Raw genomic sequence first — 12,335 nt, 5'->3', positions numbered from 1 at the left:
GGATACAGATGTAGAAGGTGGGTAGGGCTACAGGGGTGGGTGATTTAGGGACAGCCAGGGTCCCAGTCCTAATGTCAGCAGGAAAGGGAGAGCCCCAGGACTCAGGAGTGCTGGGCTGGTCCTACTTCCTGCCCCTCTCCAGGCCCAGCTCCCCTCTTGGCAGGGGGAGAGGATGGCCCAGCAGGCCTGGCCCAGCTCCCAGTTCCCCCTGCACCAGCCCCACCCCTAGAGTCCCTTCTATAGGGAGGGGGCAGGAGACCTTCCAGACTTGGGCTGAGGTTGGAGGCTGGGAAGGGAGCCTTCTCAGGCCTCTCTCCCTGCAGTCGGATTTTGTAAAGTGCTGATGAGATTGGGAATAAAGAGGCATCAAGAATTCTCTGTGTGTATGTGTGACCAGGCACGCACTGGGGGCTGGGGTGAGGCTGGGCACACGCATGACTTGGTCCCCGGTGAAAGGAAAGGCAGGCCCCAGCAGGGGGCAGGGGAGCCTGTGTGCTTAGCGAGTCCTCCCTCCCCCACGCCCGTCTACTCTTTCAAAACCTCTGAATCACGAATCCACACTTGGCCAGTTTATTAAAGGCAGGGAGCTTCAGCAGGGTCCAAAAGGGAAAAGTTGGGAGATGCCCCTCCTCAGCTCCCTGCTTCCCTAACAACTCTTCTACAGCCCAGCCCCCAGGGCCCAGAGGCAGGGCTGGCGTCAGGCAGACTGTACTGCATAAATATGTGGAGGCCACAGCCCGAATCAGCAGCGTCAGGGGGCAAGGAAACTGGGTTTGGGGCGAGAAGGGGATGGCTCTGGGGGCACCTCCCCCAGTGCTTGTCCAGAGCCCAGGGACCCACAAAGCCAGAGACGGGACCAGCGGGCCAGCTTGGGGTCTGGCTATGGCCAGCCCTGCCCAGCGAGGCTGGCAGGTGGCTCTGGTTTTGGGGGAGGAGTGGGGTGGGGTGTGGCCATGCTATGGCCCACGGGGACAGGTGCGGTCAGGTGCTGTTGCCCTGCTCCTGCTCAAAGAGTAGCATGGCCAGCTGGGTTCGGGATCCGAGGCCCTCAAGCACACTCTGGCGGCAGCGGTGGTACAGGTCCTCACTGAGCCTCGCGCTGCATGTCTGGGCCCGGTAGCGCTGCAGCAGCGCCGGCTCCACTGCCCGCAGCACATGCAGACTGGAGAAGTGGAGGAACAGCTCGTATACGTCCAGGCTCTCCAGCAGCTCCTCTTCTTGTTCTGAGGCTGCTGCCAGGCGACCACGGGCTGCCACGTAGTCGGAGTTGTAGAAGCAGGCCTCGCTGGCTGCCTGGCGATCAAAGCGGCCAGTGTCACGGCCCAGCTCTGGGGGCCCAGGCCCTTGTGGTGGGGCCACAGCTGGGTGGAAGGCTTGGAAGTGCATGGGAAAGAAGGCCTGCCAGCCGGAGATGGCATGCATGCGGCAGCGGTTCAGGAAGTCAGGCGTGAGCACCGTGTCTGGCCCGGCCAGCAGGAACAGTGTGTCCAGTGGGTGCTTCTTGGAGAGTAGATCCATGAGGCGCAGTGGTGAGGGTGCGGCTGTCTGAACACTGAGCCATGGCACCCGGGCGCCGGGGAAACGCCGCTCCAGCTCTGCCACGTGGGCCTTGACAGGTGCGAAGACATCTGCGTGGGCTGCGCGCTGGGCCTGGCGCGGCTCATACAGTAGCAGCAGGGTCAGGGCTGCCGCAGCATCACCAGGCTCCAGTGCTGCAGTGGCAAAGGCCTCCAGGAAGCCAGGGGCCAGGTCACGCTCAGCCGCAGCTAGAGGCAGGAGCACAGTGAGACGTGAGGCCTCAGTGACATAGGGCACAGGCAAGATCTCCACGCGGCTCAGCGGCCGGAGCAGCTGTACTCGGCGAGTGAGGGGCCGGCGGCCTCCCTGGGGGGTCAGTGCCTCCAGCTGCAAGTCCAGTGTGTATTCCATACCCCGGGCCGGATCAAAGCGTCGGTAGCCATTCACCAGTTGCTGCTTCTGGAGCCGCAAGGCCGGGTGGTAGCGGCGGTTGAGCTCCTCTAGAGCTGTCCCCAGAACATCAGCCACATCAGCCCGATCAGCCCCACGCAGTGGGCAGCGGGGTGAGCCATCGGCACAGGAGAAAGCGTGCTGCTCCGTGAAATAGTCCCAGCGCAGCACCTCAAAGCGGGAGGCCGGGCGGGATGGTGCTGGAATGCCCACAGGCCAGGCAGCTGCCCGGTCACCATCAACGGCCAGACGGCTGGTATTCTGGATCTCCCACTGGATCAGAGAAACAGGCCATGAGTAAGGGGCAGACCAGAGGAGCAGCACACAACTGGGGGACTGGGTAGGCAGCAGGTGCCACTCAGGATGGGTCCCTAGTCCCCTGTCCCCCAGGGTCCATACCTATCATTTTCCCAGCATAGACAGCCTAAGAGCCTGGAGGCTCATCAGAGAATGTAGAAACAGGCAGGGGCTGGAAAGTAGTTTTGTTCTGCGATTCTAGTGCTAACTTTTCATTTCTCTGGGATCTCTGTGACCTCTCAGATCCTGTGCCCCTCACTCCGCCATCCCAGACCTAGACCATACCTGTAACTCCTGGATCTCCTGGTATGTGCGTTCTAGTTCAGCTCGGGCGAAAGCCTTGTGCAGCTGGTACATGTGCACAGGGTCATGCACAGGGTGGGCTGTCAGGGCACTTCGGAAACGAAGGTCCCCCTCCTGCACTGGCTCCCCAGGGCTCAGCTCCAGATGGCTATAGTGCACCCCCTGGGGAGAGGAAGGGAGGGGATCTGTTATGAGCTGGCATTGTCTTCCATTGTCTCATAGTGAGTGTCTCATCTCCTCAGTCTATGACCTGTTGTGGACTTGGAGTCTGAGGGTTTAAGTCTACCTTGACCAGTTGTGAGTCTGTGTGACCTTCAGCATGCCTCTGCTAGCTCATCTGCGAAATGGGCATGTGTCCTGTCTCAGAGCTGTCCAAGGGCTAAAACAATAACTAACATCAAATGCCTATTATGTACAAGGCTCCCTTATTTTCTCTAATCCTTGTAACAACTCCGAGCAATAATTATTTCTATTGGCACAGAGGAAGCTACTGAAGCCCAGGATATTTAGTAATTTACCCGGGGTCACAGGGATAGAAAATAAATGCCCGAATTGGCATGGAAAACCAGGCCTGTAGCTCCACCACCCCTTTGCCTCTCAGAGGGATTTGAACATGGCAGGAGGTATCAGCGGGATAGCTTATCATCCCACCTCATGGTCACCAGTGCAGCCCACCCCGGTGGCGTCCAGAATGCAGCGACCCAGCCACTCGTCAGGGCGCGCACTGACGATGTCGTTGCGGCAGCCTTCCAGGTGGGGGCGCAGCTGCTGCAGCAGCATGCGCGAGAGCAGCACCCCAAAGCCTCCGTGGCAGTAGCGGCCGGGGGTGGGCTCTCCGCCGATGAAGTCCTGGGGCCGGCCCAGGTACAGGTGGGCGGCGGAGGCCAGGCTGAGGTGGCCAGTGAGGCGGGCCAGGCCGTGCGCCTCGGTGTAGGTGGTGTCAGGCACCAGGAAGAACCAGTCAAAGTCGTCGCCGTGCTGCTCCAGCAGGTGGCGCAGCGCCAGGTGCAGGTGCCCGATGGGTCGCTCCTCGCCCAGCGTCACCACCGCCATGCCAGGTGGGGCCCGACGGCCCCGTGCGCCCGTCAGGAACACCACACGCTCCAGCCGGTGCCCCAGCGTGCGGTTTACGGCCACGCCCAGGGTGGGCAGCGTGGCCTGAGAGGTCAGCACCGCCACCAGCAGCCTCTGCCTGATGCCCAGCTCCGTGCTGATGTAGCGGGTCCTAGGGGAGGAGATGGCACAAGGTTATCAAAAGGACAACGGGGCGGGGGGTGGAGCGGGGTGGAGGGGGTGTCAGCACAAACTCCAGCAGGTCACGTTTTCTCTGCATCTGTGTTCTCACCTATGAAGAGGATAAGAATAAACCCTCTCTCCCAGGGGTCATGAGGATTTAAACGAAATGGTCTTACCCAGGTAGTTCTTTGCATTTGGGAGATGGCAATACCCACCCAGATAGGATAGGGATATTGTAGGTCTGACTCCAGGGTTCGCTACTTAGTAGTTACATCCTTAAGCATGTTATTTAACCTGAGCCATCTGTAAAATGAGACTGATTATATCTGTTTAATTATATCTGATTATATCTGTCTGTCCAGCCAAATGCTGGACATACCATGTATTTACTCATTTCTATATAAATATGTCATTTTGCCACAAATGCCTCACATAAATGATATAAAGGAACATTTGGCATAGGGGTGTTCTGTTTTTGCGGGGAGGGGCAAACTGGACTCAGGGGCTCCAGGAACTTACCTTTGTTAAAGCAGAAGGTAAATTGCAGAACCAGCATTTGAACCCAATGTTACTTAGAAATTATTTCAACTCATCAGCAGACACATTAATGGGATGGGTGCTCCCTCCCCCAGCTCACCCTGAGGTGGCCCTTGTAACACACTCAGGAACAAGAGATCCAGGTAAATCCTAGTTCTCGCCTTTCTCTTTCCCTGCTTCTATACACCCAACCCTATATACAAGTCATTTCTCTAACCCCAGTAGACCAGCCAGGGAGCCAGTAGGATCTTTGGGGAGCCATCGGGTCGAGCCGGTTTAGGACACAGGCCAGCAAGTTCAGCCCAGGCCGGGATAGGGCCCAGAGAAAGCCTCGGACTGGCCCCACGGCTCTCGGGGAAGGCAGGGCCATCGGAAGTTATCGGGGCCCAAAGACTTCCTGGCTCGCCAGCCCCTTCCTTCCGGAGCCCGACCCGGGCCCGGGCTGCTTCCCCGCGCGCGTCCCAGCCGCTGCCCAGTGGGTGGAGCGGGCGCAGACGATCACTACCTGACGGCCTTTTTGGCGGCCTGGCCGGGCTGTGCGGGATGGTAGGGCAAGACGCGCGGCTCCCAATTCTCCCCGGCGCCTGCGCCGGTCCCGGGCTTCTCGCGCTCCGCTCCGGGCTGCACTGAGTTGGGCCGTCGCGCCGCGTTGGTGTTGCCGCGCGGCGGCAGCTCAGAGTCTCCAGGTTGGGGCGGGCCTGGGCCGCACGGCTCCTCCACCCAGGTGACGCTGAGCAGGCTCAGGGTGAAGCCCAGGGAGATGCCCACGGCCACGGGCCCTGCGGGCCGCAGCACCGACAGCAGCAGCGATGCTCGCATGGCGCCCGGACCGCGGGTCCCGGGCCCTGGCGAAGCCCCAGAGCAGCCAGAGGAGGCTCCGAGGGGGCGGGACCGGGGAGGGGGCGGATCCGGAGGGGTCGGGCCCCGCGGGCGGGCCCGCTCCCTCCCCGCAGAGCAGAGCCAGCGACCCGAGTCGAATCCCCGGGGCCGCGCCTCGATTCCCCTCCAGCAGCTGCTCTGGGCTGCGCAGGGTTCTTGAGCTCGGCCTCGGAGCCTCAGCCGCGGCCGCAGCTGTCCGACGTGTCACTGCAAGGGCCCCGCCCCCGGGGTGGGGTCTCGAGCTCCCGCTACCGGAGAGGGAGGAGAAGGGGGAGGTTAAAGGGGAAGGACCCCCGGAAGTGCCCCCTCCTCGGTGCGGGAGAGGGAGACGCCGGGGGCGGAGTCCCCTGCCTCCCGCGGCGTGGTTGGTGCGTCCCGGGTGACGTCAGAAGCAGCCCGCCCCTGCCTGGATGGTGTGCCCTGAGTGACGTCAGGAGCAGAGGCCGGAGCTGTCCATCAGCACCAAAGGCCGCGGGCGGGCTCAGGGCATGGGGCCGCGGTTCTGGGGCGGCCCGAGCCCCGGCTCCTGCTCCTTCCCCTTCCCCAGGCCCAGCCCGAGTTCCTGGACGCCGCGGGACTGGAGTGCTAGCCGGTGTTGGAGGTGGAGCGGCGCCGCCACCGCGCCGAGACCAGTCTCTGCGGCCCAGCAGCCCCCTTCCTCGCACGACGGACTTTCCCTGGACCCCAGTCAATTGGAGCCTGTGGCGCCCCGCAACCCCGGCCCCTCGGGCCTCTACACAGTCTCTTTCACTCAGAAGCTCAGGTCGCCTCCAGCCCAGGTAAATCTTGGACAATCCCATATTGAGTCGCCCACAGACGAATCTCTTGGCTGCCTTCTCACTGGCAGCACACTCCCCTCATCCCCCCTGACTCCCGTCCCTCTTTTAACTTCATCCCAGTCTCCTCTAGCCAGGCACTTTTGTTTCCCTTTGTCTTTGCTCTCCACTCCAGAGATGCTTCCAGAGCTGCACAAATGTGGATACCACTCCTTTGTCCACTGTCCTTGCTGTGTTCTCCCAACCCCTCTCCCACCCCCATCCTGGTGGGGACCCAGGACTCCTCTGTGACCCCAACTTTCCCTCTGTCAGGTTAACTTGGGAGGGTGACTCCCTTCTATTCCCAGCATTATGCCGGGGACTGTGGCAACACTGCGGTTCCAGCTGCTGCCTCCTGAGCCAGATGATGCCTTCTGGGGTGCCCCTTGTGAACAGCCCCTGGAGCGCAGGTACCAGGCACTGCCGGCCCTCGTCTGCATCATGTGCTGTTTGTTTGGAGTCGTCTACTGCTTCTTCGGTGAGATCCCCATCTCATCCCTCACCTGGGCTCCCCAGTGTTTTCCCGAGTTCTTTTTCTGGGCCCCCCAAGTCTTCTCTGAATCCCTCTACCATCGTGAATAATTCTTCCTTTTCTTTCATCCCACACATTTATAGATTGTCTAGACTCTAGATTATAGGAAACACAGGTTTTTGGATTAGGCACACCTGAGTTTGAATTTACTTAGCTTTGCAGTTACTAATTGTGATGTCTTGGGCACATTAATCTGTCTGAGCCTCAGTTTTCTCATCTGAACAATGATCACATTTGTCTCATGTAGTGTTATAAGAATTAATAAGCATTCAATAAATAGTAGCTGTTGTGGTGAGGATGTGTTTGGGTCACTGTGCTAGGTAGGCACTGAAAACACTTACCAGGGTCATTATACATGGTCTCTTACCATAGGGCATATCATCTGACAGGGAGGAGACTCCCTGGAGCATTTACACCTGGGATACATATTAGAGTGGGCTGATGGTGGTCACACACATCCATCCAGCCTATAAGGCAGGCTCCGGTAATCAGAGCTTCTGTGAATACTTGTACAGGATGGGTACTAAATAAGGGAACTCAGCTGAGTGGGCAAGTGAGGGCTAAAGTCCAGCTCATGCTCTACCTGACAAAATCTGGGCCTTGGCACAAAGCTGCTTTGCCTAGAGAAAGGCACACCTTTTTCTAATATGCATAAAGGTGCCATATGGGCTAGTGGCCCACTGTAATGGGAGTAAGTGACCAGTGGCTCTGCAGCAAGAGTTACAGAACTTCAGAGAGGAGAGTGAGCTGTATGGGCTGGGGGCCCAAAGAAAGCCTCCGGGAGGAGAATTATAGGTGAGTGGGACCTGTCGGGGGCAAATGAAGCTTGGGGGCTGGGGTTCCAGGTTGGGCAGAGGTAGTGCAAGACTTGTGTTCTGCAGCCTCCTCCTACAATGGGTGGGTAGACAGGGTTGGGAGCCAGATGGTCCCTCCCATTCCTCCCCCAAACTCTGGGCTGAACAACTGAAGAGTAGGCAGGAGGAAGTGCCCCCCGCAAGGGTTCAGGACACATTCTGGGCCTCTGAGGATTCTGTATCACCTCACCCCCTCCATATCTGTACCCACTCCCTCTGCATGTTGCTCGATGCGGCCTCATATTCCCTCTCCTGGGCTTCCTGACATCCTACCCCTCTTGGATACCCCTACTCCCAGACTCATGGACTCTGAGCCCTTGTCCACGCCCTACTCCTCTCTCTGCTCACAGAGCCTCCTGGACTCTCATACTTCCCCCTACTCCTGGAAGTGACTCTCCTCTGTTTTCTCTTTGGCTCTCCCTGACTCCTTGACCCCCCCCTCTGATTTCCATCTTTCCAACTATTCAGAATCTCCACTTCCCTCACCCTTTCAGGTATCTCTAATGGGCCTAATGGCCCTATAACCTCCTTATTTCTGAAACTCCACAAACACTATTTCCTTCTCTTTGATTCTGTGTGACCTCATGTAAGCCTTAGTGACCTCCACCTCCCCTCACCTCCAGTTATGTCATTACCTTCCATCCCTCTGACCCCTTCTATTACTTCTAGCTTTGATCCCTGATTACTCCTCTCTAATTCCTATAACCTCATCATTTGATCACCCCTCCCCATACTGTGATCCCAGTAACTCCTTGTTTTGGTCTCAGTGTTCCTCTCTCTTGGAAATCATTTTATACTCTCAATGATTCTATTTCTGTCAATCTCCCTAACCTACAAATACCTAACATTTTCCAGGACAACTCCCTAATAACCCTGCTCCTCTGTCCTCTGTAACCTTTCAGTGGTGCCATATCTCTGAAGCCCTGTGACCCTCAAAAACTCATCTTTCTGAACCTGTGTGACCCTCACCTCTCAACTTTTTTTTTTTTTTTTTTTTTGAGACAGAGTCTCGCTCTGTCACCCAGGCTGGAGTGCAATGGTGCGATCTTGGCTCACTGCAACCTCTGCCTCCTGGGTTCAAGTGATTCTCCTGCCTCAGCCTCCTGAGTAGCTGGGATTACAGGTGCACGCCACCATGCCTGGCTAATTTTTTGTATTTTTAATAGAGACAGGGTTTTACCATGTTGATCAGGCTGGTCTTGAACTCCTGACCTTGTGATCCACCCTCCTCAGCCTCCCAAAATGCTGCCACCACGCCTGGCCCTCGAGTTTATTATGATTTCCAAATACCTCCTCTCTGTGAGCAATCCCTTCTCAAATACCCCATTGAGTCTTTTGCTGATACTCTTGGGACCCCAATGACTTATCTCTCTGACTCCTATGATCCCAATGACAGCAATGCACAAATTCACCCTTGACTCGAAAGATTCATCCTAACTCTTGTGATCCTCAAATATATCAACCCTCCTGATCTCAATGGTTATGTTTGCTTTCCCATTGACCGCCAACAGCCCTATCTCTCTGACCTCCCCTGACCTCAATGGCCCCATCACTGATGCTCTCATGACCCCAGTGACCCTCAATTCTCTGATCTTAGTGTGTTTGTCTCTGGTTCCCCTGGGATCCCATGTCCTTGACCCCTCGGACCTGCTCCCTCCAGCCTGGTGCCCTCATCTTGGCCCCTCACTAGCCCCTGTTCCCCTCCAGGTTACCGCTGCTTCAAGGCAGTGCTCTTCCTCACTGGGTTGCTGTTTGGCTCGGTGGTCATCTTCCTCCTGTGCTACCGAGAGCGGGTGCTAGAGACACAGCTGAGTGCTGGGGCGAGCGCGGGCATCGCGCTGGGCATCGGGCTGCTCTGCGGGCTGGTGGCCATGCTCGTGCGCAGCGTGGGCCTCTTCCTGGTGGGGCTGCTGCTCGGCCTGCTGCTCGCAGCTGCTGCCCTGCTGGGCTCCGCACCCTACTACCAGCCAGGCTCCGTGTGGGGTCCACTGGGGCTGCTGCTGGGAGGCGGCCTGCTCTGTGCCCTGCTCACTCTGCGCTGGCCCCGCCCACTCACCACCCTGGCCACCGCCGTGACTGGTGCTGCGCTCATCGCCACTGCCGCTGACTACTTCGCCGAGCTGCTACTGCTGGGGCGCTACGTGGTGGAGCGACTCCGGGCCGCTCCCGTGCCCCCCCTCTGCTGGCGAAGCTGGGCCCTGCTGGCACTCTGGCCCCTGCTCAGCCTCATGGGCATTCTGGTGCAGTGGCGGGTGACAGCTGAGGGGGACTCCCACACGGAAGGTAAGGGGGCACAGGCCAAGGTGGACATGAGAGGAGTGGGTGGCCAGGGATGGCTGGGGGGCTGAGTGACTGGGGAGTAGAGGACAGCAACAGAAGGCCTCGATGGCTGTAGAGAGCTGACTTGCTCAGGGTCTGGGACGATAGGACCCAGGTGCCATCATTCATCCCACAACACTATATGGAGTGTTGGCTCTGCACCAACACCATTCCAGGCACCAGGGATACAGCAGAGATAACACAGACAAGGTTCCTGTCCTTACGGGTGTACATTCAGGGCAGGCAGGAGACAGATAACAGAGATGCAAACAAACAAGATGATTCCAGTTGTGTAAAGTGATATGACAGCAACATGCAGGGTAATGTGAAAGAGTGACCTATGGAAGTTATTAGAGTTAGGGTGGTCAGGGAAGGCTACTTGAAGGAGGTGATATGTAAGCAGGCACTTGAAAGCTAAGGGGCCAGCCATGCAAAGAGCTAGAGAAGAAGGAACAGCAAGGGTGAGGGCCCTGAGAAGGAATGAGCTCAGCTTGTTTGAGGAAGTGGGGCAGGAGTATGGGAGGTGAGGTGTGGGAGCCAGGGTGACTGCGTGGACCCTCTGGGTCGTAAGAAGCACTCCACATTTTATTGGAAGGGCAATGAGACACCACTGGAGAGTTTAAAGTAGGGGAGGATAGAATCTAATTTAGTTTTTGGGATGCTCATTCTGCTGCTGAGTGTAGAAAGCATTAGAGGGAGCAAATGTAGGGGAAACCAGTGAAGAAGCAGCTGTGATTGCCCAGTGGAAAGATGATGGTGGCTGGCCTAGGTGATTGGGAGAGGGATGACAGCCTGGAACGGGGTACCTGGAAGCCTAGGAATCTTCCATAAAGACCTATGGAAGAAAACAACAACAGCGGGAAGTCCCCTCTGAGAGGCAGGACACCAGGAAAGGAAGTGACAGGGTGGGAGTAAGGGGTTATGGACAAGAGGAATCTGGAAGCTTAGAGCCCCAGGTGGGAAGAGAGAGGGAGGGCTCAGGGGAAATAAGGCACACAGTCCTCTGACCTCCTTCTCTACCCATCCCACCACAGTGGTCATCAGCCGGCAGCGCCGACGCGTGCAACTGATGCGGATTCGGCAGCAGGAAGATCGCAAAGAGAAAAGGCGGAAAAAGAGACCTCCTCGGGCTCCCCCCAGAGGTCCCCGGGCTCCTCCCAGACCTGGGCCCCCAGACCCTGCTTATCGGCGCAGGCCAGTGCCCATCAAACGCTTCAATGGAGACGTCCTCTCCCCGGTGAGCTCCCTGAGCCCATCCAGCCAGAATGAGAAGGAAGAGTGGAAACTCTGTCCAAACAGGACTGGGCTTTCCCCATGGACTGGTTGCTATCTGAAAGGCCTGTTTGTCCATGCATCAGAGGCCATGCACCAGGGGCTTGGCGGGTCCAGCTGATGGGGGGATTGGAGGAAAGGTGCCCTCAGTGTGGGTTTTAAGTGGGATATGGTTATGTGGTGGTGTCTCAGGGCTGTGGACTCTGGATCTATGGCAGTCTATAGGGGTGTCAGGCGTGTAGGAATTCAGGAAGAGGTGGCTTTTAGAACAGGATTCTGCGGTGGGACTCTCAACACCTATGTTTGCTCCCCCACAGAGCTATATCCAGAGCTTCCGAGACCGGCAGACCGGGAGCTCCCTGAGCTCCTTCATGGCCTCACCCACAGATGCGGACTACGAGTATGGGTCCCGGGGGCCTCTGACAGCCTGCTCAGGCCCCCCGGTGCGGGTATAGCCATATCTGCCTGTCTAGACTCTGCAGTCACCAGCTCTGCCAGCTTGGGGAGGCCTGCTAGGCTGCCACTCAGCCCCCTGGCTTTGGCTGTCCCTCTCCCCAGCCTGGAGAGGGCTGGCCTGGTCACTAGAAGGGAGGATTGTCTCAGGCGAGTCTTGGCCTGAGAGGAAAGCCCCCTCCCAAGCTCCCAAGAGGCTCCTGAGGAACTCGGGGTGTGAACCCCATTGGGGTGTGCTCAGGGTTGTGAGTGTGTTGCCCGTGTGTCTGTGTGTATGTGTGCAGGGGTGGGCAGGCTTGGAGGGGACGCTGGGACCCTTGCCTTAGATTTCTGACTGGTAGGGTTTCTCCAGGCTCAACCCCACCTCCTCACCCCCTGCCGGGGTCCCATGGTCCACCTCTTGCATGTCTCTGCGGAGGGGCTACCTTCCTTCCCATCGCCCTGCCTCCCAGCCAGACTCATCTAAGGGTTCTTGTCCTTGTCTATGGGGCAAACTGTAGCACCCCTCACCCTGGACCCCTGGCCTCTGCAAAGCCACCAGCCTGAGGGCAGTGGCAGGAGATGGGGGTGGGGGGTACTGCTCTGGGCTGGGTTGGGAAGGGAGTTGGGGAGGGGCTGAAATGCACGGTGCATGTCTGGTGTCTGTCATGCCAACCTGGACACCTCATGCTTCTGTCTCCCCCACCTCACTCTGTTTTACATCTTTTATAAATGTGCCAAACTGCGTGGCCTCTGCCAGGAATGGTGGTCTTTGGTGGCTGGCACTTTCATGGGCCAGGTACAAGCACTACAGCCCTCGGTCCCCAGTGTCGCTCACTGCACAGAGGCTCCAGGCAAGGTCTGCCTTCCCACATCACTCAGAGAGGCAAG

General features: G+C 58.0%; 2 protein-coding genes across 2 annotated transcripts; one reads left to right on the top strand and one right to left on the bottom strand.

Moving 5' to 3' along the window:
• Nucleotides 1-547: 547 nt before the first annotated feature.
• CHPF (chondroitin polymerizing factor) lies at nucleotides 548-5,431 on the bottom strand. The gene is made up of 4 exons (XM_033230100.1): nucleotides 4,847-5,431; nucleotides 3,220-3,793; nucleotides 2,551-2,730; nucleotides 548-2,241 (listed from the first exon to the last, which is right to left on the bottom strand). Exons 1-4 carry the CDS (start codon nucleotides 5,158-5,160, stop codon nucleotides 982-984), a joined length of 2,328 nt encoding a protein of 775 aa, XP_033085991.1. The 5' UTR covers nucleotides 5,161-5,431; the 3' UTR covers nucleotides 548-981.
• Nucleotides 5,432-5,644: 213 nt separating this feature from the next.
• TMEM198 (transmembrane protein 198) lies at nucleotides 5,645-12,207 on the top strand. Its single transcript, XM_033230102.1, has 5 exons — nucleotides 5,645-5,999; nucleotides 6,309-6,513; nucleotides 9,129-9,704; nucleotides 10,775-10,977; nucleotides 11,330-12,207. The coding sequence occupies exons 2-5, from the start codon at nucleotides 6,348-6,350 to the stop codon at nucleotides 11,465-11,467; spliced, it is 1,083 nt and encodes a 360-aa protein (XP_033085993.1). The 5' UTR covers nucleotides 5,645-5,999; nucleotides 6,309-6,347; the 3' UTR covers nucleotides 11,468-12,207.
• Nucleotides 12,208-12,335: the final 128 nt, after the last annotated feature.

This window comes from Trachypithecus francoisi, unplaced genomic scaffold (assembly GCF_009764315.1).
Source record: "Trachypithecus francoisi isolate TF-2019V2 unplaced genomic scaffold, Tfra_2.0 Lachesis_group13, whole genome shotgun sequence".
Taxonomy (NCBI): Eukaryota; Metazoa; Chordata; class Mammalia; order Primates; family Cercopithecidae; genus Trachypithecus; species Trachypithecus francoisi.
This window is presented reverse-complemented; position numbering and strand designations above follow the sequence as displayed.